General features: G+C 40.7%; 1 protein-coding gene across 6 annotated transcripts in view; it reads right to left on the bottom strand.

The window, feature by feature from the left end:
- Positions 1 to 26,547, bottom strand: part of NRXN3 (neurexin 3) — a 1,504,067-nt gene that overhangs the window by 813,443 nt on the left and 664,077 nt on the right. For all 6 annotated transcript variants that reach the window (XM_057731261.1, XM_057731262.1, XM_057731259.1 and 3 more), the window contains one exon: positions 5,190 to 5,309. In XM_057731261.1, the coding sequence (XP_057587244.1) occupies positions 5,190 to 5,309 (120 nt within the window). The remainder of the gene's footprint in view (positions 1 to 5,189; positions 5,310 to 26,547) is intronic.

The raw sequence follows: 26,547 nt of genomic DNA, 5'->3' as shown, positions 1-26,547 counted from the left end.
AGGAAAATCTCCTACAGTGTGGACTGAGATAGAAGAAGAGACGGAAGAAAAGCTTGGATGAGCAAGAGGAGGGAAGCTAGCAGTGACATTTGAGAGTTTAGCCCAGGGAGGCAGACTGATTTAAAGTTTAGGACAGCTCAGAGAGCTTCGACTAGAAGTTGTGGGGGATGGAGGAGAGCAGGAAAGTGAAGAAGGAGATGTGGGGCCGAATTAGAAAAGGAACTGGCTTCACCATGTGCTAAAGGGACTCACTTGGCTACAGATGGAGATTCCAAAAAATGTATGCTACTGCGCCTGGAAAAAGCATGGAAGAGACCACTTCAGTTCAAAATGTATGCCAAACTAAGCAAATACATATTTTTTAAAATCTGTGTAACATCTAACTCATATTAATAACCAGGAACCTTTTCACTCATCTCTTCTGAATGCTGTCTGTAAACTAAAACTCCGTCCATTTAAGGGAGAATATATGCATACTTCACAGCAGCAGCTTTCAAACTTCAGAGGAAAGAGGAGTAACAGGAGAAAAATAACAAGGAAGAACCAAGACAACTGGACAGTCCCTTTATGCCAGGCACCATGGCAGGCACTTCATAACTGCCATCAAATGTCAATATCACAATAAAACTGTACACAGGCACCATTATCTTGCTTTGGAGGTGAGGATGCTTGGCTTAGAGAGGTTAAGCAATTCTATCAAAGTTCATGCAGGTGGTAAATGGTAGACCCCCAAACTGAACACAGGAGTGTTTCATTCCAAAGCCCATATCTTATCTTGTACACGATAGTGTTTCTGGAGAAAAAGCTTGACTCATTCCTTACGTTATTGCCCAAGAAAAGATGTAGGTGGAATTTAACTGGTGAAATTTCCATGCAGAAGTTGCTGTGATGAGTTCACACTCCTTTCCAGTGGCCAAATACTATAATGCCATTCTATCTAACTCACGGTAATGTATCCAGTACCTTCCCTAGAACAGCCATGCTGCCTTGGTTCCTGTTCACACATTCATTTCCAGAGTTCACTGACGGCCAGCAAGCAGTTTACAGGCCAGCCCTCAGGGTATTGAAGTTTGCTGAGAACATAAACCTAATGAAAATTTTGGCCAAGTTCAAGCTGTAACTTCCCACAAGGCATTAGCATATAGGAGATGAGCACGTAGGCTCTGAGACTTGACTGCCTGGGTTACATAACTTTCCTGTGCCTCAGTTTCCCTGTGAAACCGGGATGAAGTTATCAGGATTAAATGTATCAGTACATACAGAATACTCAGAGCAGTGCCTAGTGCTCAAACTGTTAGCTATTACTAATTATGCAGCTTTCATTTTTTCCCTTTCTCTGAAGTGTGTGAAGAATTTTCCGGCGACTTCACTTATCACTTTCTCTCTCTTACCAGAATACAAGCTCTTTCTAGGTAGGGACCACTTCTTGCCTCTTCTGTTTGTCCCACAGTGTTTGGCAGAGGGTCCCGAGCATGGCAAGCATCCCTCACAGCTGGGGAAGGAGGCTGTGTTTGAGACATTTGCTTTTGGAGTCACCACTAAGAGCTGGCCAACACTGAGAGCTCAGCAAGGAAATAACGGGAGAGGCTTAAAGGAGGCAACTTGACCTCCCTTGGCTCCCAGACGTGGGGAGAGAAGTTAAGAATACAATGGCTTATTAAGCCTTAGTAAAGAATGCACATTTTGCCCATAAACCTCCAGCTTTACCACCCTCACACCCTTTTCTCCATGACATCAACATTTTTCAAAAGTATATACTGTAAAATGCTTTAGTAATTTAAAAAAAGTTCTGGTGCCAAATCAATTGGGCAAACACTGCATATGTAATTACTGATGATAAGCAACATATATTAGCATATTAAAGCCCCTGATAGGTCTTTCAATAAAGAATTCCACTTCATTTTGTTTAACCTAACATTTTCCACATCAATCTCATCATGTATTTTTTTTTTTTTTATTAATGTGAGAAACAAGTTTTTCTTGGAAAATGATGTCTTATAGCTTGGTGCTGTATGTGCTACATAGGATGAGGGAAGGAAAGGAAAAAGTCAACATGGACCAGAGGAGTCAAAAGAAAGGTGAAGTTCTGTACTAACAAGACGTTCTGGGGGGAGCGAGCAGTTCCTGCAGTGTTAGGTCCTAACGCTGAGGTGCACAGCCCAAGGGAGGTCCTCTTTGAATTTATTCTTAATAATAGAAATCCAGCTCAATCAATCAATCAATCCTTATTAACTGGCAACTGAGTTAATATTGTTTTCGGAACACATTATATTATAATAAATGAAAACCGCCAGGCTGAGGACTTTTTTCTTTCCTTGCTTTTGATTTCTTATGAGTCTGACCTATTCTTTGCATCATTTCTACAACCTAGCTGAAACTCTGACATCTTGGGGGACCTTAAACAGCACGAAAGGCATTACAAATAAGCCAATAAGACACTACTTAATAACCTGAGGACTGTGTGGTATTTTAGTTTCATCTCCTGATTTCATGACTTCTGTGAGCTAAAATTAAAATTCCCAAACCCCTTATCACTATAAGAAGCAATCCAAGGTTGTGGGCTCATAAGCAAAATAGCTCTTTTCTTCTCCCACATTTCTTTATCCTTATGGCTGATTTTTTTTTCCCCCCATCAGCAGCAAAGTAGGGGGTCAGGTGGAAAATGAAAGAACTTCATTAATTTCAAATATCAAATTACTGGATGGGCATCCATGGTTTAATCCTGCGTTTTAATTATTAGTGGTAAGAGAAAGCACACTTTATGATTACCTTTATTCTAAAGTTTCTATAAAAGAATAATGACTGAGGGAGGCAATACACATGACTGTACCCTCAGTCCTGCAATTCTTTATGACTATAGATTTCAGGGTATATAATTTCCCTACGGAAATAAAAGAACTCGCTGTCTGGAGAGAGTGGAATGAGGTCGCCATCTAGTGGCTGTTCATTCAAAACACGCTGCAGATAGCAGCACTGTTGGCTTTACTGGGGGCTAAACCCAGAGGGGGCACCAAGGGATGTATCACTGCTGTCCCTGCGGGCTCCTCTCTGCACTCCCTCATGCGGAGTTTCTGAATAATTAATTCAGCTTGGCTGTGGGTTCTAAAGCTTACAATCATTTTTATATCTCTTTGCTTATATTCATTACATAAAGCTAGGTTACCCTTCAGGCATGTAGAACAGTAACTTTACCTCCCACCACTAAGTTATGTCTATGTACAATTGGAGGGTTTTGGCTAATTGCTGTAGCTCTGTTTGTCTTATTTTTGGGAGGGAAGGAGATGCGTACTGTTGTCTACCTACTGAAATGTATTCCTCACCACGCTCCAATCCCTTCCACTATATTTTACCTATAGTGTAAGACAAATCATTTTCTCAGGATGAACTGTGAAGTCTAACAAGCAGCTTGATTTGGTCAAATCACGCAGACATGAATTTAGAGCTTAATTATACTTAATTATACAACTCCCTCTAAGTTCAAGTTCCCTTTACGTAAAATGACAAGAACACTTAACTTGCAAGGCAATGGTGCACTCTAGAAGATTAAAGGAGTTGATATGTGTACAACAGCTAAAACGGCGTCTAATGCCAGCTGGGCACTGGATGTATGTGAGATGTTCCTCCTCCATCCAGACTCTCCTTCTTGACTTACACACACACTCTCTCTCTCTCTCTCTCTCTCTCTCTCCCCTACCTGCACACACACATACATGACTTACTACAATTCCTGACTCCAGAAGCATAGAAGCTCAGGCTCATGGTTATAAAATTAAATTACAGAAACTTTGTGCTGAAAATAGCCTTAACAATAAAAGAATTTCAAGTTTAAAAATGAGGAAATGAGGAAAGGGATGTTTAGTATATATATCCCAAAGGTGTAAAGCATTTTAGTGACACTGACTGTTAAACCCCAAAGCTCCTGGCTCTAATCTGACTGTCTCATTCATAGAAGAAACTGTAGAGATGGCTTAGGCCACTGACTCCATTTGACAGGTCCAGAAATGGTAAGTGACTCTCCCAACATCCTGCAGAGAATCAGCATCAGGGCCCAGGTCTCCTGACACCAACAGCATTCCATGTAATACCCCATCCTTCCTCATGTTTTCCTTCCCCACATGGACAAGAAGTCTGAGTAACAGATATGCAAAGCTCTGGAATACTGGAGAGTATAAACCTTAGAATGAAGCATGTAAGATGCACTTACAGATGCCTTCTCTCTCCTGCCCTAGATCTTATTAAGTTACCCATCATATTCTGCCCAAAGATCTACCTTCATAAATCACTCCAGATTTCTCCAGCCAAAACGGATCATTTTCTCCTCTGATTGAAAATTATAATCTTACCCACTCAAATTAGAATCTCATTATATATTCTTTGTCTTATTCTCAAATTCCTGAGTCCTATCTTATCTACAAAATTGGTTCCTTGTTGAAGGAAACAGGTAATCTTGTATACTTCCTTTTTATCTTCTACAATCCCCAGCACATTCCTGGCATATAACAGCCTGTCAAGAAATACTGCTGGTGTGAGGCTCTGAATGTTCCTTTATACATGGATGGATTCATTCACTTACTCCTTGCCCTCCTAGAATGTAAATTCCACCAGGCCAAGGACTTGCCCAACTGTCCACCACCACAGTCCAAGCACCTTCTAAAGTAGTGCTCAGCACAGAATAGGTACTCAGTTAATAACGATTACATAAATTATTAAATACATGAATAATTATTCAGCACCCTGTAAGTATCATGCACTGCTCTACGTACTTACTTGTACCTATAATGTTCCAAATTTCTGGTTTATCCATCTCCCTCTACTAGAGAGTGACTCATTCAAAAGGGAAGGAACTGGCACTTAGAAGCATGATTGATAAGTGGTTTTTGAGTAACTCAATAATAGAAAGATCTGCAGAACTCTACATCTGTTCTCCAGACACATAGTCTATGCCTAAGGAGAGAGCCCCATCAATATGTAACCACAATAGTGGATAAGCTCTACAATACAGATCAATGAAAAGGGATTATGAAAATATAGAGGAAGCTCTTCCTAGTCTTACCTGAGCTTGTCAACAGAGAATAAGACATGTAACTTGGGTTTCGCAAAATACAAGATTTTCAAAAAAAACTCTTTGCTCACTGACCAAGAGAAGTCCTAGAGCAAAGAGAGACAAAGTTCACCATAGCTGTACTCACCCTCCGCCACATCATCGTCCACGGTTAGCTTAAGGCTTTTTCCTCTCCGCACTACCCGAACGGTGTGCCATTCGTTGTCATTGAGCTTCTGCCCCGCGTACAGGGTCTCCGGTCCTTTGCCTAAGGGCAGTGGTAAGTGCCAAAGTTAGAATCAACTCTAAAAGTTGTGTTCATGGCATCAGAGTTGTCAAAGCCACACTGGTGCACATGACCCAATAGCATTCAAGAAATCACATCCCTGAGAGCCCATCTGAGTTTCACTAATCCAGTGGGGTCCTCCACAGCAGTCCCCAATACAACATCTCAACTGAGTTGTAATGGACAATAACAAATGAGTGCCCTCCTTTATTTCTAGCTGCAAGACATTTAAAATGCCAATGGCAATAAGCAAACATTTGTAGGAAACAGTAATCGGCTGTCATTTTGTTTCCTAAAGCCTTGGACATCAGCTGAATTTCTTGAAGATACAGGAAATTCATCATATATTCCTTCAGAATCATTTGGTCACTCAGGCATAATACACCAGTCTGGCTTTTGGAGAGTATCCACCGATTGGATGAGAGAAGAGCTATGCTTTTAACTTGACATTTCCATTAACCCATGGTCTTACTAGAACTCAGTGATCACAGAAAGCACAACAGTAATTGTTACAATAATAATCATGTCAAGGTTTAAACCCCATTATAAATAATGCTCCTGAAGGGAATATGATGGGCCCCAGACTTATTCATTGTTTATCATCTTCCAAAAAGATCCAAAGACCTAAAAAATGAAATAATGCAAAATTCCAAAATTGAACCTGTTTCAGTCAAAAGAATATTCAGTAAAATGTGCCACTAAATAAAGGAATAAACCAAGTTGTCTCAAAAGATCCATGATCAAGACGCTCAAGATGATGTTCAAGTGAACCGTAGGAAGAATCAGGTGCAACGACAAATTATGGTATTTAGGGGCAAAAGTTGGCAAGACAAACATCAAGGCACTAAAACATCTCAGTTAGTGATGAGGGGGAGAGGAGTATTATGTTTCACTCACCACTGAACTGAGATGTAAGTTGAAAAGACAAAGAAGATTGCATAGAACCAGAAAACTCAGAACAAGCGTGCTCTCTCTACATATATAGCTGATCCCATGCAGAAAGACATGGTTTAAATCTTCCTACATTACTCAGTCAATATATGGAAAGCCTTACTTCTGGAAATAACTTGCAAAAAAAATGAAACAGGTAACTTGGCAATACATCTCCATGAATGTTATACATCTGCAATATTTCAGAAGACTACACACTTGACTCCAACATATAGGAGCAAAGGACCAGGTACCTAGTAGGTGCTTTAATAAGTGCTTGTTTAATAACTGACGCCTACCTAGGTCTTTACTTCTTTGGAAACCATCAAATACGGCCGATAAACTTTTATCTAATTAATTTTGAAACTTTTATTATATAAGTTTCACTAGCCACTCTCCCTACTCCTCTACCTCCAAGACTGCAGATATTATACATTGTTTAGGGGAGAAAAGAAAAAAAGAGTATCACTTGGGTAGAGATTATTTAAGCTATGTAATTTTAAATTATACCCTTTAATTTTGAGTAATTAGCATTCCTATTAAGTGCTGGTTATAAGAGTTATGATAGTAGTTGAAGTTTGGGGAAATTTCCTTCTTGAAAAATAAACAGGCTTGCAAAGTGGAAAGGTTTCTTTTAATCACAATGTACTCAAGAGGTAATTTGCGTTTAATTTTTTTTTCAGGATATACCTATACCCCAAGTGCAATCCACATTTACAAAAATCCTGAGAATTCAGTGAAGAAACTTAGAATGGACCAAATATACCCTGAATTGAGTAACTCTGCCAATGAATTTTAGGGAAAAAAATAATTCTATAGCAAACCATTTACTACTCAATCTTAGCCTCTCTTTGTGAGTATACCTGTCTTTAATGGTATCTAAAATGTATACACTGCAGCAGGCTTTTCCCTACATTGCAACTGATTAAATAGCATTGTTCATCATCTCATGAAATTCAAGCCTGAGAGAAAGATGCCTCTCCTTTACAACAGCACACTGTGCGGGCACTGGGAGAAAATGGACCGACATCCTGTGAGTACTTTGAAGCAAGAACAGATGTTCTCAGAAGAAACAAATCTGCCTTTGTTTTTTTTTTTTTATGTTTTTATCCTCTATTCTACAGGCAAATGCTTCAATAAGAAAGAAGAAAGTAAAGAAAGATGTGGAAAATATTGGCTATGGATGCAAAACTGCTTCAAATACAGGCTATTTAAAGAGCTCCTATAGGTGGCATCTGTTCTTTAGACAATTTTTGCGCATCACTTAATTTTTAGGACTGGGAACAAGAAAAGAGGGAGAAATACTAACACCAGCACAGTCAGTTTTAGGACATTGCTGCATTAGTGCCACATCAGCCACAGAGACATAAAACAAGATTTGCCTCAGCCCGGTATGTCTTAAATGCTGCTGGTATTTTGCAGGTACTTATGGAGTCCTTGAAATGTCCACTATGGTCAGATTCAAAACCTGACTCTAAAACTTTAGGATGTGATGACCTATGACCAAAAATGTGAAGAAAATAACTGAAACCTCTCACGCCCTACTGCTTGACTACATGCGATACCTCCCACCCCACTAATCCTCACTACTCTAAGAGTAAAAAAAAAGATTCACACACATCTCCTTAAAATGGCAGGGAAATGAGTATTCTTTGATATTTATTTTCAAGCAATAAATAGAGAAATCTCAGTGAACTTCTGGAAAACTCTCAGCCTCCAAAAGCTGCGAGTCAATGGCATTTATCTTTAATCAAGCCAAAAGGTCAATACATCCTACTAGAAGGAAAGTGAGGTTTAAACTCAGCTGGAAATGTTCACAAATAGAGGAGAAGAGCAAATTTAATCTGTAGCCTAAGCATAAAAATTGATTGATAAGTGATGCAAGATGCAGACACAAGCTGAAAGTTGAAACATACAAATGGATAGGTTTTAGAAATAAGAGGATTTAGTTTGGAACAACTTCTCTGGCAGATTCAAGCACAAAGCATCAGTAAAACAATGAATGTAAAGAGTTCTTTGCTGTTAGGTAAAAGATGGTCCAGATAAGAAGAAGGAGGAAATCATTTTTTAAGTTGAGATTTAAAATGGAACTGGTGAGAACTTCAAAAAATATTATCAAAGCTATTAATTTTCCAGCACTGTCCTTTTCCTTTTTAGTAGCTAGAAGAAGTATGGTCTGCAATTGGGTACCTATTAGATGCATGTATTAGATGCACGTTTTCTCCTTTTATAGTTTAAGTAATAAATATTGATCACAAAGCAATCCTTTGATTCCCTTTAAGCTACTTAGCTCCGCAATGCTTGATCTAAATACAGAAAACTAACAAGTTGTCTGACACCCCATAGTTGAATTTCCCAGGTAATGACACCCGTGACTGGAGTAAAGAAGTGAAATTGCAGATGAAGATTTCTGGGATGCAGCCGTCTGTAGAAGTGAAGCGTTGAATCGTTTGTTATTGTAGAACAGCTGGCCTTCAACAAATCCTCTGGGTAATACCACACCAATACCCACTCAATACAGCCTCACTGCAAACTCATGTAGCATCATCTCTTTTAGTTTTGGCTGGTCTCACAGAACATTCTCTGATGAATGGGGGATAGAGAAAGAGAATCATGGATGAAGGACACAAACTAGACTTTCTTGACCTATCCTACACTAACCCCATGGAAGCCGCAGCTAAGAATAAAATCAAAATGAAAAATTAGGAGAAAAGTACTCTTCCAGAGAGAAATCATTGCTCATTGCTTGAAGGAAGATGACACTCAGATATTAGCAGAATGTTCCCTCTTTGGCAGATAGCGAGTGGAAGTGTGTGGAAATAGCTACATTTGGGCATTACTAAAGGCACCCACCTTCACAAGGTGGACTTTGGATTTTAATTATTTTGAACCTATTTAGTTGTGTTTTTTTTTTTAGCAGACTGTTCACATTACATGAACTTGTTATTCCCCCCAGGAGCAATATAAGCAGCAAAACTACAAGATACCCAAATATCTCATATTTCAACACTTTGTCCGTATATTTCTAAGACCTGCCCAAGTCAACTAAACCAGATGGTTTTGCTCATATGCAGGGAGTAGAAATTCTTTCCATGTTTCACAAAGTGCTATTTCTAAAAGTGGGTGGGTATCATTGAGAAACTTTTTTGGGGGGACGGGGAGTAGGAGGGTGGGGACTAAGGAGGCAACACCTGTACCATAATCACTGGACATCTTCCTATTTGTGCAGGAAGGGAAGAGGAACAACAATGTGATTTCCTTTGGAACTAGGCTTCACATGAATTGAAATTCCTACAATGCATAAAAAAGATGGAATTCACTCCTTTAGAAAAGTGTAGTGAAATGCATGTGATTATACACCTAAATGACATGGCAAATAAACACACAACATGATGGGCCATGGTAGGTTTTAAGAACACCAAAAATATTTAGAAAGAGAAAACTTACCTTATTTCCACCAGCACCTTAGGTTAGGCTAGCTGAGCTGTGACAGACATTTTACTAAGCCTGTAGCATCATATATTTTATGGTGCTTCCTCTCCAGAGAGGATACATACAGCAAGTAAAAGCAGGGGTGAGGAGGAAAAGGATGCAACTAAAGAATAAGCAGAGTGACAGAGAAGTAGGAAAGAAGCATTTTATTTGCCCCTCCAAATTTCAGGTTCTGCTTGTTTTCTTTGGGCTGACAACCCAACAGAGTGAGAGGTGTTTTATTTTGATAAACTTATTTTTGTCAAAAGCATTCATTTTCTTTGAAAAAATTTTATCTCATTTTTACTTATAGAGCCAGTTTGGTGAAACATTTCAAGTAGATCATTTCACTCTCACTGGAGTCTTCAGGTCTCAGGAAAAGCTGTCATACTTCCTACAATAGATGTGAAAAGCAGAGGAAGATTTCTGGAAACCTCGTATTAAGAAGGTTCCCAGTGAGGTATGTGAGAAAGACAAGTGACCAAGTCATTCAGCCTGAGCCCGTGCACCCTCCTGGAGGCCTGCTTCTAGGTAAAACCCACTGAAGACACCACCGATATTTACTGGGCTTGGATAGGTCCCTGTACCATCAGGCCTGCCACATGCAGCACGTTCATCTCTGGGGCCCCATCCCTTTCCCTGTGGCTCACCCTCGACTCTGCTTTTCCAGGTGCCGACAGAGTCCTGTTACTAACCCCTGGCCACATATCATAGGGTCTACTCACGTATTTAACAAATGCAAAGGAGCACTGGCTTGGGCGCAGACACCATTCTAGTTGTGGAGGATGAAGAGATGAACAAGACAGACCAGGTCCTCACCCTTTACAGAGCTCACAGGCTAGTTTGGCAGGGGGCAGGAGGGGGGCATGAAGGATAAAATAACATAAGATGGGGCTTCCCTGGTGGCACAGTGGCTAAGAATCCACCTGCCAGTGCAGGGGACACAGGTTCGATCCCTGGTCTGGGAAGATCCCACATGCTGTGGAGTAACTAAGCCCAGGTGCCACAACTACTAAGCCCATGTGCCACAACTACTGAAGCCTGCATGCCTAGAGCCTGTGCTCCACAACAAGAGAAGCCACCACAGCGAGAAGCCCATGCACCACAACGAAGAGTAGCCCCCGCTCACCACAACTAGAGAGAGACCACGCACAGAAATGAAGACCAAACACAGCCAAAAATTAAACTGAATTTAAAAAAAAAGAACATGAGATAATTTCAGATAGGTTTGAATTCTGTGAAGAAAATAAAACAGGGTAATATGATGAGAAGTAATTGGGGTGGGGAGTGGGAATAGAGGATTGGCTGTGGCACAGAATGTTCCAGAGAGGCCCCTCTGAGGTGACAGATCTATTCTGGTCCTGTACCAGCCTGGATGGAGAGCCAGGAAGTAAGATGGTACATCTGGGTAGGAGCCAAGCTTGCAAATATCTGAGGCAATGGGCACAGCCAGGGCAGAAGCCCAGAAAGAGGCTGGCACGTTGGAGGAACAGAAAGAAGCACGTTATGACTGGAGTGCCCATGGGAGAGAGTGTGGCAGGAGAGAAGCTGGCAGTGCAGACAGACGCCAGATCACGAGGCCCGAGAACCTGAATGCTGCTCTCAATGCAATGGGAAGCCACTAGGAAGTTTTCAGCGAGGGAATCACAGGACCGAGTTTAAGTTTTAAAACTCACTCCGATGCTGCAGATGCACTGGCCCAGAAGAGGCAAACAGTGGAGACAAGGAGATGCACTAAAAAGCTGTTCACGGCAGGAGATGAAAGTGACCTGGACCAGGGAGGTAGCAGTAGAAATAGAAGTGGTGAGGTTTGGGATATATTTTAGAGGTGGGGTCAACAGTTCTTGGAGATTGGTTTGGGAGGTAGATTGGAAGTGGGAGAGAGAAAGAGAAGAATCAATGATGACTCCCAGATTTGGTCTGAGAACCTGGGTGACAGAAGCACCCTCAACTGAGAAGAGAAAGATTCCAGAGAACATAGGACATGATTGATCCTATTAGCCAGGGGACCTTATTTCTGTTATTTGTGTCTTTCCTACCCAGCATCAGTCACACTTGGTACCATCTCCTGGCAAATTCCTGCTGCCGGGAAGTGTGAATCAGAGTTCACTTGCATGATTTTCTTAGTACAGTGTCAGTTTGCACCTCAAGCCACTACTGCCTACTAATGATGCAAGGCTGCTGAGCTTCTCTTGTCTTTCTTTCTCTGTCTCTCTGTCTGTCTCTCTCCCCTCTTCCTCCCTTCCTCCCTTTCTTCTTCCCTTCCTTCCTCCCTCCCTCCCTTCTTTCCTTTTTAACTTTTTCCCAGCATGGTTTCAGTTATGTGCTCTAGCCCATGCATTAGGACTGGAACAAGGAGTGTCCCTAACATCTCAAAGCAAACACTGGCAGCTCATTCAATAGGATCTTTATAAATTGTGATCACAGCATAATATGAACCCGTTCATCTTGTCTAGGAAAACGGAGTATTTCAATTTTGAAATGGAATGAATCCAAGGCAGATATATCTCCAAAGGAACAAATGACTCCACAAAAGATGAGAAAAAATCTTGCCCACAATTTACTGCCAAATCTCTACCATAAGCCATAAATTCACAGCATTGCTTAGGAGCGGTGAGCTGAGGACAGTCTTGGGAGTTCTTGTGATAATCTCTCTCCATGAAGCTACTTTTCAAGAGATGAGGGCAATTTGCTTCGGGATAGGAAGAAGATGCTTTTGTAGATTCTGATTCTACTCTTGTTAAGAAAAAAAACTTTCTAAAATATACTAGTACTTTTCCTACCATTGTCATAATACAATTAATACAAATCACTCTTCCTTCAATGATTTAAAATGCTATGCCTTAAGGTCTGACTATGGGATCTTACTGTTTAGCACTGAAGACACAGATTTTGAAGCTGACAGAAACTGAGCTAAAGAGACATTAACCAAGAGACACACTAGAACCTGCTCTCCTAACAGCCTCCTAATACATTTCCAATTAAAGTCTGTTTCCTTGTGAATTGACCTTTTGTGCTAAAAAGCAGAATTTTAAACTATTCAACTATGAATTGAAAGATCTAGTTCATTATTCATAATAATTAATATTTTGCTTGAAATAAGAATTAAGGAAGTCATAAGACATCTTCCATTAGCCTTTTATACTTTCAAAACTTCTCTACCTCTATCCATTCCTTCTCAGCCTTCTCTGACCCTTCCAGCTAGAAGTGTACACCTCTTCAGTAATTCATCAGTACTTTTATTCTGTAAATCATCACTCTCTTCCTTGAATTGCAGGGTTTTTTAAAGTTTCAGTGCCTCCACTTCTATGCCCTTTAAAAAAGAACATCTACCTTCGTAATCCCCAACAACTACACAGAGTATCTTACACCAAGAAGGTGCTCAATATACTAGGAAAAAAGAACTAGTGAGTGAAAAAATAGAAGTGAATGAATTAACAAATTAGTAGGTTGAGGGAGGGAGAAGAAATGAAAGGGGAGCTGAAGAGAGTTACAAATAGTATTTTAGCAATAGAACGTATCGGACCAATTCAGGAAGATATTCAGTAGAGTAATAAATACATATGATTGAATCAAGAAGTGAATACATAAAATTGGATGAATAAATGACAGAGTAAATTTACTGAAGGTAGAGGAAGAAAAGGAAGGGGAGCAGAAGAGACCTGAACATTGCATTTTGGCAGTTGGATGAATTAGACAAATTTGAAGCTAAAAGACACCAGGCAGCAGCAGATATAAATAAAGACACTACCTTTCCTTTTAAATATATATTTTTTTCCTGCCAAAAAATGCACCCTTCTGGGAGACTCATATGGAGATGAAGGAGGTACCAAGTACATTCACACATGATCTTATTTAGGTTCATAGTGTGAGGCTGATACAGTTTACTCAACTTTACAAATAAAGAGGCAGAGCAAAGCATCACAAGGTCAAGGTCAAGGTCACACAGCTACGGGACTCAGCCCCCAGTCAGTCCGTCTGCAAAATCCCTCCATTGAGCCTCATTTCTTCTCACAGCTCCATCAGGGTTACACCCCCAGGTTGTTCCAGGCCAGGTATTTGAGGAGGAATGAGGAGAGGCCAGGTAAAGGACATGGAAGAAATGGGAGAACACTGCCTAATATGAAACAGAAAATCTCATTTGGAAGGTTAATGAAAAGTAGGACCTGATTTTACTTTGTGTTTTCAATTTCCAAGACGAGGATATAGTCCCAGCATACAGGACCTACTAATAAAGCCAAAAGAAGTTAAAAGTTCACACTGGAAACGTAAGTGAAGGGTAAATACGCCATCGTGTTTTGGTGCACCAGCAGGAGACACTTTCGTGTCCCACATCACGTCCCCTCAGCCAACCTCAGATTTCACCCACAGCGGCAGCGGGCAGTTACTGCTACACACCGTCTCACACACAGCCTGACAGTCCCCACCTCAAGCAGGGCCAGCTCTCGGGTCTTCTCTGAAGTCAGGGGTGCCTTCCTTGTCTGCACACAAAAGCAACAAAGTGGGGTGGAGGTGGGGGCTGACAAACAGGGGGAGGGGTGGCGCTGATGGATACATGTCCCAATCTCCTACCTCTGGGACAGACAGCTCCTGGAGGTGCTCATCGCAGCACCCTCCATCTGCCCCACTTCCACGTGGCTCACGGCAGAACCCTTGACAGAGGGCATTCATGTTGGTATTTCTCCCTCATGCTCATTGTCTTTGCTCCTTCATGCCCACTTTTGAGATCCCTCCCAAATAAACCACCTGACCCACGTCCTTGCCTCAGACTCTGCTCCCAAGGGAACACAGACTACGATGAAACGTGGCACTTGATCCCTTCCTCCCTAATAACGTAAATGGTACAACCACCCGCTGAGGTGGGTTAGACCAATCGGCTATGATGAGATCCAGAGAGGCTGGGTTACTTTCCCAAGTCACTATTATATTATGACATTTAGTCAAGAATTCAGGCTTCCTGACTCCACGGATAGAGCTCTTCTGATTAACCTCTACCTGTCTGAAGTCTAAGAAGTCCAGGGAGGACAGGGAACAGTGGTCTGCTATGAGCACTGAGGGTAGACCTGGGGCTATGGTTGTAAATTAGCAAGTAGTGACCAAATGCTTGAGGTCGTGAGAAAGTGGCGTAGGTCTCTGAGGACAGCCAGGCTCTCTACCATGAGACCCATAAGGACCATGGAGGGCTTTTGAGAAGGTGAGATCACCATCATTCTTAATTAGCTAAGGTCTATTCAAGACAAAAGTTAAGACATATGGTCTCCATACCCAAAGTCCCTTCAGTCACTATGTTTTTAATAATTATCACATCCCAGGTGGGGGACTTTATTTTAAATATAAAGATATAGTCACTGGGTTTTAAAAAGTATCCCCAAAACAAAGAGTTCTGTGAAATAGGATTTCCATATCAATCCCCATGTCTGCAACACCTCCTTCTCACAACAGAAAGTACTAAATCTAAGGTAAGAATGGGAAAGGAATGATATTTCCAGCCTATCTCCCTGGGATGATAATTACAAGGTCTACTGGCTTATAAGATTGGTGACTTTAGCTGATCACCCACTGTGGACACAGGCAATTGCCACACAGAATGGTACTATCTCTTGGGTGGACCCTCTTATCCTTTTAACATCTGGTTTGTGCAGCTGGGGGATCCAGGAGGCTGGATTAGCAGAACGATCACTCTATTCTGGCCCTAGTTCACTAAGATGATGATCCTTTTCCCTCCTGAAATAACACGTACGTAGCTTTAAAAACATGAGAAATTATAGCTCCCTATGTCACTAGAAATATTATCTCTTTATGGTACTCACCAAAATAAAACTTGCAAGACAAGCACATAGAGAAAAAAATTAAAACCAGAGCATTAACAAAAATAGATCAAGTATTTTCATTCAAATATTTGTCTCCCCTTAAGTGATGTAAATGCAACAGGCTCCTCATGCAGCAAGTGTGGCCTTGGGTAAGATATGCAAAGTTTTGCTAACCCAGCAAACATGACTAATTTCCTTGTGCTGTCTTTACATCTTTGTGCAATGCTTTGGGTGCAGTATGGAAGTGAACTTCAGACTGCTGAGCACTTTATCCATGCACCTTGAATTCCTGACTCAACTGGGGGCATCAAACGAAAGGAAATTGTTCCTATTGAGGATAGTGAAATCACCACCCTATTTCCAGGCTGTATAAAGGAAGATAAGTTTAATTGAGAGGTTCATTACATGCTAAAAAGGCATTGTGGAAGTTTCTGGGGGTGCAAAGATGAAAAAGACACACTCACTGTAACCAAGGAGTTCAGAGCCTAAAAGAACAGTTGAACAAATAAAAACCAATTGTGTTGAAGGAATGGTACAGAGGTTTGCCCTGGGTACCCTGGTGGTCGGGTACTTAGCCCATCAAGAAATCTGAGTCATTAACCATCCTTTCCTCTTCTTATCTTTTTCATGTAGGACAATATAGACCACATAAGCCAAAGGCCAAGACCTTCATTTCTATATTCTCAGCTCTAAATAGTACGGTCCCTGGCGTGCACAGCGGATTCTCAAAGCTGAAGAGTGAAAGAATAAATTTCTTCTTCTTGTACTAGACTCTATTAATAATAGCTAATACGTATATTTTACTTACTGGACACTGGTCACTGAACACCAGTCTAAGTGTTTCACTAATTAATTAACACACTAATTGCATAAAGTTATTGTGGTTAATTGTATTGTTAATATTTGTTGCCCCTTCCTATCAGCCTTTTCCTAAAAGGTCCATCCTTTCTGGAGGATTATATTTCCTGTCTCATTAAGTCGGACATTTTGTATGGCTTGCTTCATAACCAAAGAAATGTGAGGAGAAGTGTCTTGGGCCACTTAGAAAGTTTAAGAGCCATCCCATCACATCACAAGCTCTCTTTTCCCTTTGCCACACATCCAAGATGTGACACAATAGGGCTGCTTCTTCATCCAGGGTCCAGAAATGAAGAGGACGTGAAGCTGAGCTGCAACAGAACCACGATGGACTGAACCAAGGTGATGCAGGGAGGCACTCTGACTGCAGTATCACCGAGCAGAGCTGATCTATCAATATCCACGCTTGAACTTGAGGAAACGGAGGCAGAAAAAAGTTCAGTCCCTTTTCCAGGGCCACATACGTAATCCTTGCTGGGATTTGAATCTAGCAGCCTGGTTCCATTTTGCACTTAACAACTCCACTATACAGCCTCTGTTAGCCAAGGGGTGAACTAAGGATGGTTAAGGATAAATCCTCACAGTGAAATATTCTGCATATGCCCTCGAGGAAAAAAGTACAAAACTATTAAATCAATGCATGCAATGGAAACACCTTTAATTTCTGGTTGGATAGAAGACAAAGAAAGGCAGAGAAGAATAACAAGGCAAAATAAAATGGGAGAAGAGAGAAACATACAGAGAAAATGACAGGGGAAAGAAACAGATTAAGAGAAATCTCAATGTTTGTCAAATTGCTAGGAGGCAAATCTCTCTTCTGGAAAAATAAAACTCTTAAGATTTGTATCTCTAAAATGCTGCCAGAACATAGAACAAATAAAAATGTTTAGAAGCATGTGTTTTGGAAATTATCTGGGTTTTTTCCACTTTAATAAAATATACTCTTCTGTTTGTGATCCACGTAGGATGACAAGAGGCACATCACACCCAGGGGGGTGTGATTTAAATGCACAGAACATTACTGTCATTTTAACCTTCAGATTTTTCAGAGATGTTAGGAAGTAGTCTAGGCCAGAGGATCTCACATTTGAAACTTTATAAGAAGCATCTGTGGATAATGTTTAGAATTCAGATTCTGGAACTCCAGACATTTTATTTTTTGCCAACTTTAATTTCTCTCCTCGACTTTTTTCCTATTTGATTTTCTTTTTTGAAGTTATCTCCTAGACATATCTTATCTTCCCAACCCTTTTCTTTCCTCCAGGAAAGAGAAATGACCTCCTAAGGACATCACCACCCAGTTCTGCAGGCCATTAAGATGGTGGTAATCCTGGACTCTCCTTTATCCTCACCTTCTGCATCCAAACCACAGCCAAGCTGGGCAGTTCTATCTCCCAGGTACTGCCTGAGTCTATTCTCTCCATTAGCTCCTACCCCTGCTGCACTGGTGCTGGCCTCCCTCTCTTTTCACTTTAGGGAGACTGAGAGTGCAACTCTAGCAATACCTATCAACCTTTCACACTGTGGTCAGAACTACTATCCTTCAATACACATTTCTTCATGACAGTTCTTACTTAAAATTCCCAAAGGGCACTAAATGTCTAGGTACGATGAAGGTACAGAGAGTCCTTGGGGATCTGGCCCTGGCATAAATTTTTATAACCTCACTTCTCCTAGCAAATATAACACTCCAACTGCACCAGCTTGCATCTGGTTATTTCATCCACTTAACCCTATGCACTCTCAGAACCTAACTAAAACGTTGCCACATTGAAGCCCTCCCCATCAAATTCCTTAAACTCACTATAACTAATTTTTTTTCATCTGTATAAAAGAGAACAAAGATAGTAACTACTTCATGAGGTTTGTGAGGATGAATCAAGGCATTATGTGCAAAACATTTTATAGTGACTAGTGCCTACAGCATGCTAAGGGGACATTACTTATCATAGAGATGGTTTAAATATCTTTCTCGCTACTGCTACCGTGTAGGTGATTATGAAATCCACCATCAAGGCCTGAAGCAGAAGCCCAAGGCAAAGTGAAACTTAAACAGCATCATATGATGCAAGACATCCTTAATGAGATGCCATCACATCACAAAATCAACTTTGAATATGACACCTGCAAGCAAAGCGATGGTTTTCATGAAAGTTTCTCCTCTCTCTCCTTCTCCCTCAACTTCCCCCCTCCCTCTCCCTCTCCCCGTTCTCCCTTCCTCCCTCTTCATTATTTGTTGAAGAAGAAACAAGGAGGAAGACAGACAAAAAAAACTGCTGTTTACAGGCTACTTCACAGGCTATAAGCACACTATTTTCTATACCCCACTTAACTCTCATAAGTGTAGTTATCTACTGCTGCCTGAAATTTGAATTCCTTGTCCTATTTTACATGGAAAAAAAAACTGAGCCTCAGAGAGTTTAAGCAACATGAGTTAGGTCATTTAGGTTGAAAGTGGCAGAAACCAGGTTCAAACCTCTGCCTCTGTGACTCCGACAGCAGTGCTTTCTTCATACACCTCAACTTTTCCATGAACCAGATATTTTTATTAGTCAATACATTAGCACTTGAGATAAATTTCAGCAGCTAATAAAATAATATTGCTTATAGATCATTTAGAGTTATCATTTTTTATAATACTGTATACTCTTATCAACAAGTGTTCGGCAAAGGGACATTTTAAAGATATCCTCTTAAAATATTCCTTTTTGTTTCTCTTAATACACTACTAGGAATTCTTCCCCCATTCTGACATATTTGGAAGATTTTAGGGAACCAACTTCACTTACAAAAATCATTTCAAATGAATAATTCAGTGAACTTATTATTTCTTTTCCCAATCTTTCACATCTGGCACATGGGTACCAGAGATTCTCCAGGTCTCAGTCACTAGTTGTGGCTCCCATGGCTGGGGACAGAGCTCAGTGCAAAGACAAGAAGAGTTAAGAGTCAGAGACAGGGCTGCCGAAGGTCACAGGGAAGACTGGGATGAATGAGCCGCAAGACTGTTGGAGGTTGGTGATAAGCTAGTTGGTGAGGGATGAGGAAAAGGTGTTCTGAGGAGAGGAACTAGGAGGGACTTGGGAGAGTTTTGTAGGGTATATAGTGGTTCCGTGCTTGAACAAAGGAGCTTTGTCCTACTGAGGTGACTCTTCTTGGCCAAACCTGTGAACTGGCTCCAGAGCTATACATAGTATATCAGATCCTCATCGCACTGTCTACTCAGATGACCTTTTACTTCCAACACAGCATTGGTCCCCTGTAGCTAGAATACAACCTCACAGTTCTCTCTACTACTCTCTGACCCAAAGCAAGCTCTTTCCAATTTTCTAACATTCTAAATAATGCTTCCTTTCCACACCCTTTTTGCTGATAGTGGGGCCTTGTCCATTTCAGAGGGTAATTGGACAGTCCCAGAGATGGCATAGGGGTGCTAGGGTAAAGGGCTGCAGGCGAGTTGTAGGGATGATGCGGGATGACAAAACTGCTATACTTTGTATTAGGGCTTAATATTTAATTCTCACAATACTGTAAAGTAAGTATTGTGACTCCATTTTATAGATGATGAAAATAAGAAACAGCTAATAAGTAGATCCAAAGCCAGGTTTATCTGCGTGTCAAGCCTTCGTTCTTATACTAAACTGCCTTCTGGACAGATGATGAATGTATGAGTGGCAGGTATAGCTATGGCCAGGAGTAGTGACCACTGCTGCTTCTGCAGGAGTAGGAGTGGAGGCTGGGGGAAAACAACCTGATAGGAGAACCAGAGATGCTTCTTTGAACTGATTCTCAGGCTGGGTAAGAATGAGGGTGGGAGGTGAGATAGTAGGGAAATCTCAAGGAGGGACACGGATGAGAAAAGGTACATCCCTGTGGGCCTTGGACCATGCTTCTGTGGGAGGGACATTTGCATATTGGGGTATTTGATTATTCAGTAAATTTATTTTGACTAGGACCTACTTTAACATTTGTGGGAACTCAAGTGTCCCCTAACTGGATTTGAGGTGGGTCATTCTGGTCTCAATAACCTTTCTATTTCCCACTGATTTTGAGGTCATGGTGACTTCAAACTCCATGTGGCCAGAGACTGTGCCAATCTTTTTTCAGTTCTCATTCAAGACTGAAACATGGTCATATTCAACATGCACTTATATGAATGTATATAAATGCAGCTTATGGACACTGAAATTCAAATAGTAAACCAATCAACATGCTCTAACATGGAAATAGGGGGAAAAGTGGTTATGTGTTTATTACATCAAATTAACCTGTTTCAAGTTACTTATGCTTAAACTGCCTCATAATCCTAGTTACAATTCATACAGTGTTGTGATTTGATCCAGTTCCTTTGGGACCAGTGGAAAGACAACTTTTAATATACAGTTTCGCATACTGTAGGCATCCAATAGATTAGTGCTATTTGTTGTTATTACTCATTTATAAAAACATATTTCTGTGATTTTTAAAATCAAGTAATAGGAATAAATAGTACTTTGGATAAAACATTTGAAGGAATAAATGAAGGGAAAGAAAGTCCCATAAGGACTGAATTTTAAAATGACAAGTGTAAAAATCCTCCTTACTCCAGGAACAAATATCCCCCCAATGGTTGCACAGTAACATTCATTTATTAGTTATTAAATATTCATTAACTCAATAACTCAGCAAATAGTGCTCATTTATAACATGCGGGGCTTTGGCTAGTGGCTGAGGATAAAAGGAGAAATACATTAAAATCCCTGAATAAAAGTTACTCAGAGTCTAGCGGAGGAGACTGTAGTGTAAAAAACATTTTAAGTGCTCTAATACTAGCATGTGCTTCTTATACTCTACCTTAGGAGCACAGTGAGAGGGAAGAGGTATTTGTGTATTTGTGTATGTATGTGTACGTGTGTTTGCCTTTTGGTCTGAGTTTGGAGTTGATGATAGCTGTGTTCAAGTAAGAATTCCTAGAGAAAGCAATGCTTATGCTCTGTAAAGGATGAACAGGAACTAGTGCTCCCGGCAGAGCAGAGATGGAAGAATGTTCTGTACATATGCAGACTTGCAAGAGTGTGGCAAGTTCAGGGACTACATGGTGTTCTACATGGTAGGAAAGTGGAGGGCACTTTTTATGAGAGGTAGGAGATGAGTCTAAAGAGTACCAGGTTGTAAGGACTTTTATGCAATAACATATGAAATAAGATTTTGCACTTTATTTTCTAGACCAAAAAGAGCTCTTGAAATATCTTAAATAGGCTACAACAAGTCTGCTGTATTATTTAGGATTATTCAATTTTGCTGTAGATTATAATAAAAGCAACTAGGCTGAATAAAACTCATAGAATGTGTTATGTATAGAGAGCAAATGGTAACCTCTGATACCTGTTAAACATAGAGAAAATAAAGAGAGCATATGTATTTTAAACGAAGATACAAAGGATGGACTAAACAGAGGTACGTGCCCATAGAAAGGGATGAAAGTACCTACTAAACCATATATATTTATAAAGCTCTGACCATATCTGATGATGACTGTCATCCCTAAATTGGTCAACTCATTAGTGACACTCATTATGGCCCCATATTTTCTCTGCTTGAGACACATAGATAAAACATACATGCGGTCATCAGGCTAATTTGTGAGCTATAACTGTGGCCAGATCTATTTGCTCTTGCGTGTCTCCAGTAGGGCAAGTGTGTGATGGCCCCAGATGCCTTCCAGCTGCTATGACCCTATCTTAAACCAACTCTGGTCCTTGTAACCACCCATTGACAGCAAAGGCTGATACGGGAAAGAGGGAACAAGCTATATGAACACCACGTGACCAAGGATACAGGTAGAGTAGTCTTTCCACCCCACTCATCATCCTCAGTGTGATCATCCACCTGATCTTTTTTTGCTTTTTGCTGTGCACTCTAAGTGATTTGATGAACCATGTAATTATACATCTTAATTTGGTCTACGAGCATTCCTGTTCCATGACCTTTAGGGCAGCCTGCCTGAGTGTACTTGGAGTATCAAGATGATTTCCCACACACCACAGGGATTTATATGATCAGATTATAGTTTTAGAAAAATCACTCTGGCCCTTTGAGTGTAAAGCCTAGAAGGGGACTGAGGCTGGAGGCAGAGACCAATTCCTGAATGCCTTTTTCAGCCAATGAAATTCAACCTAGATTTCACACAGAAAGGGTTAGACGAGAACTAGAAGCTTTAGTCACACACAGGAGAAAATGTCCAGGAGACCCCAATTCTTTACTGTTAAACCAAAATAAACTCAACTCCTAAAATACAGCAAAGTCCATGCAAAAACCACTTACAAGAAGAAGAAGAAAAAAAAAAACTCATGTCAAATAAAGGCAGTGATTCTTCCACATTCACCCAAGGTTATCCACCCTTCCTGGTACACTGATGATGTCAGGAAAGCTTGCAGAGTTAACGGCTCACCACAACTACAACACATGTCCATAATCCCTCCTGCAGGCCAGCAAGATACCCCGAACATACGGAAACCAGCACACTAAAAACACCAGGTGAAGGAAATGGCCACACGATAATTCACATGCCTCACAATGAGTAGTGAGCCGGCAGACATGAGAAAGAACGTTGGATTTCAAGCTACCCAGACATGGCTTCCCAAATTCCTGCTCTGTAAGTACTAGCTGTGTGACCTTGGACACACACCTAAATGTCTCTGATCGTCAATGTCTTAGAGTTGGAAACTGGTAAGAACAATCACTTTCATTAAGGGGCTATGGTGAAAGATACATGACATAGCACAAGGACTGTGTCCAGCTTGTCTAAGTGTTACTGTCATACTCTTATTTTTTCAGTCTCTGGTTTATCCCAGTGCCGAAATGTATCCTTTAAGCATCCTACCACTGTTGTTACATTGCTAAGGAAACTCTTCTAGAGATAAGCAGAGCTAGCACTGGGTCATTTAGGTTTAAGCACTTGGGCTTTGGAGAAACTCTAGCAAGTTCTCCTCTCCGGGGAACACTGTTCGGCCATGAGTTTTGGGATGTCTTAAGAAGCTTACAAATTCCTCTCACAGTGAACTCAACTTCAAGGCCACTGTGTGAAGCCACTGTCATTTACAAGGGCCTCAGAGATGGAAAAATTTCCAGCGATATCTTCCATTCTAAAGTCTGTCATAATCTCAAAAAACATCCTTCCATTTCTCATTTGTTTTTGCATTTCATTTTTAAAATTACGGTTTTTCAACCTAACTAAAAACATCCAATTATTGTTAAATTGTGAAAAGGAGAAGATGAATTTGCGAGGCTAAATGATACGATGTGCAATTCAGATGGGTAATTTACCCAAACAAGGAAGCTGAGAAGCCCTATTTCTCTGCTACTCTAGAGGAATATTGTACCAAATGAGCCCCTGCAGTTTCAAAGAGGGATGGAATACATAGGAAAGAAGCATGTTTAACAGCCAAGCTTCACCTACAACAAAGGAAGGGTATGTACATTTCACTAACATACTGCCCGAATAAGTTTAGGTACCCTCACATCTGTGGAACGAATCTGTAAAATGGAGATGAAAGAACTCTAGAAATTCAGAAGGTGACTTGGAGGTGATCAAGTCCAGTCCTCTTTTATCTTTGATGAGGGTTCAAAGGCACAAAAAGGTTAAGTGATGTGACCAAATTCTTTGAACTAGTAACAGAGTGGAAGCCCGGGACTCTGGGAAATCACTCCAGTGGCTTCTCTATCAAGACATAAGTAACTGATCAGGGTAACTGAGGCTGAGACTATGGAAACACCTGATAAGAATGTTACCGATAACATTTTCATTTAAAGTGAGGTATTAACTGACATATAACAAACCACACATATTTAAGGTGATCAATTTGATAGGTTTTGACATATGAATAGACTTATGAAATCATTACCACAATCAAGATAAGGACCATATCCATCACCCCTAAGTTTCCTTGTACCAACCTGTAATCCCTTCCTCAGGTCCCTCTGTAGGCAACCAAAGATCAACACTGTCACTACAGATGTGTTTGCATTTTCTAGATTTATATAAGTGGGACCATACAATACATACTCTTTTCTGTCTGGCATCTTTTACTGTGAGCATAGTTCATTCATTCGTTCCAATAAACGGTTACTTTTAAGAGGTGGTGGGAAATATTTGGCCTTCAGCTTGTAGTTTGTCAGCAGGTGCTCTAGTTCTAGAGCCCATGTGCTTATTTCTATGCTATACCCCACCCAGCAGAGGTTGCTGGAGGTAAAATGTGATTGACTGCTGGAGGCCAGACAAAGTTGGGAGAATGTTTGTGTTTGTGTGCATTGGGGAGTGGAGGGAATGTGAGTTACGAAGTGAGAGTTAAGGTAGGATAGGCCACAGATTATGTATGATGCTAAGGAACTGGACATTATTTTGTAAACAACTGAGAACCTTTGGGGAATTGAGTAATAATATTAAGAAGGGAGTGGGATGGATTACAAGAAGACCAGAACAGATAGACTACAGAGAGACCACTGAATTTAGGAAAGAGGTAAATAATCCTGAATTTAAAATACTCTATGGCAGAGAGAAATAAGAAAAGGGTGTGAATAGAAGAGAGAGAGCTAGGTGATCAGCTGAGTGACAGGTTTGGGGGATGGGGCAAATTGAGGATTACGTCCATGTTTCCAGCCTGCTTAACTTGGTCTTGCCACTGACCTTAGATGAAACAAAGAAAGAGAGATCTGGGTTTGGAAGAAACACTGATAAGCTGTATTTTGAACATCCAGAGTTTGTGAGATATACATGTGGGAACGTCTAAGAAGTAATCACAAACATGGGCCTAGTTTTCCAGAGCCAGATGGAGAAGATGAGGACTTATATATTTACATACATCCACAGCCCTTTGAGCCTAAAGAACTGGTTTTCATCTACCACTGTCACCTGCAAACTGCCGAAACCTCCCAATGACATCATGCGTTGTGCCTAATGATGTCATGGGAGCCATGGTTGGCGTTTTTCAAATTCTAATCAGAGAACAACTGATAAAGCACTGTTGTCTCAAAACTACAGTGACTGACTCACCTTTCACAGGTGCCTGGGAGCTACCTTCTTAGGCACAAGGAAGTACATGGAAGTGAGTCAATGTTTAAACCCATTGTCTTTCACTTCTTAAACCAAAACCCTTGGATCTCCACCACCAGGATAACCTACTGTGGGTTGAGAGGCCTGGAGTGAAGGCATCCCTAGAAGAGTTGGAGCTGCCATGGTTTGTGAATTTGCCTGGGAGCTTCCTCTCCAGAAACAGCACTCTGCTGGGCCAAGGGGGGACCTTAAAATGCTCTAGAGCATCATGTGTGCAAGGACAGTTTCTGGGTTCTTTTCACATGTGTCCCGTTCCCGTCATGCACAGGCATCTGCCTGAGCTAGGAACAGACTGCAGAGTGACACTATATTTAGCGAGGTCCCTATTCAAAGCCAGCGGTGCAGTGGTTCGCTTTGCTTTGTTTCTTGTTCTCTGGTGCCCTCCTGCGTTCTATTCTCAGATAACACTTGATTTACAAGATTTACAACAGTTGATTTAAAGCAAGCTCAAATAACAGTGACTCTTCCTTTGAAAGCAAAAAAGACCACATGATGGTATCCTACAGGCTCCAACAACTACATTTCCGTATCAACGCTGTTTTAAAACAGTAGTAGGCAATTCCTAACTTTTAACACATTGCCTGCCAGAAGATAGAAGCTCAAAAAATATTTGTCAAATGAGTGAAGGTCCATTAGCCACAGAGTTAAATAAGGAAATCTATTAAGCCTTTTTAATATATTTTATTATAGCAAATTTATAGGGAATTGCTGAATTGCTTTCATTAGCTTGGATTATATTTGTGTGTTATATATTTTATAAACTATGGCCACAACTACAAAGGAAGAATCCATCATTTATTCTTTCAGGCATTCCTTCATTCAGATATTTATTGACTTTGAACTATGAAACACATTCTAAGTGTCAGGAAGTCAAAAAGGAAGTGCCTGCCCTCAGGAAATGCACAGTCTAGTGGTAAAGACAGAAAAGTAACCCCACCATTTCAGCACAAGTAAAACTCGCAGTAAAAGAGAAATGCTTTGGCCAGATCACAAGGGAAGGACAGAATATTCAAATCACAAATATTTTATGCCACATATTGCAAACTCTGGAGCTGCTTGA

This window comes from Hippopotamus amphibius, chromosome 4 (assembly GCF_030028045.1).
Source record: "Hippopotamus amphibius kiboko isolate mHipAmp2 chromosome 4, mHipAmp2.hap2, whole genome shotgun sequence".
Classification (NCBI taxonomy): Eukaryota; Metazoa; Chordata; class Mammalia; order Artiodactyla; family Hippopotamidae; genus Hippopotamus; species Hippopotamus amphibius.
Note: the sequence above shows the minus strand (reverse complement) of the source record. Positions and strands in the feature narration are given on the sequence as shown.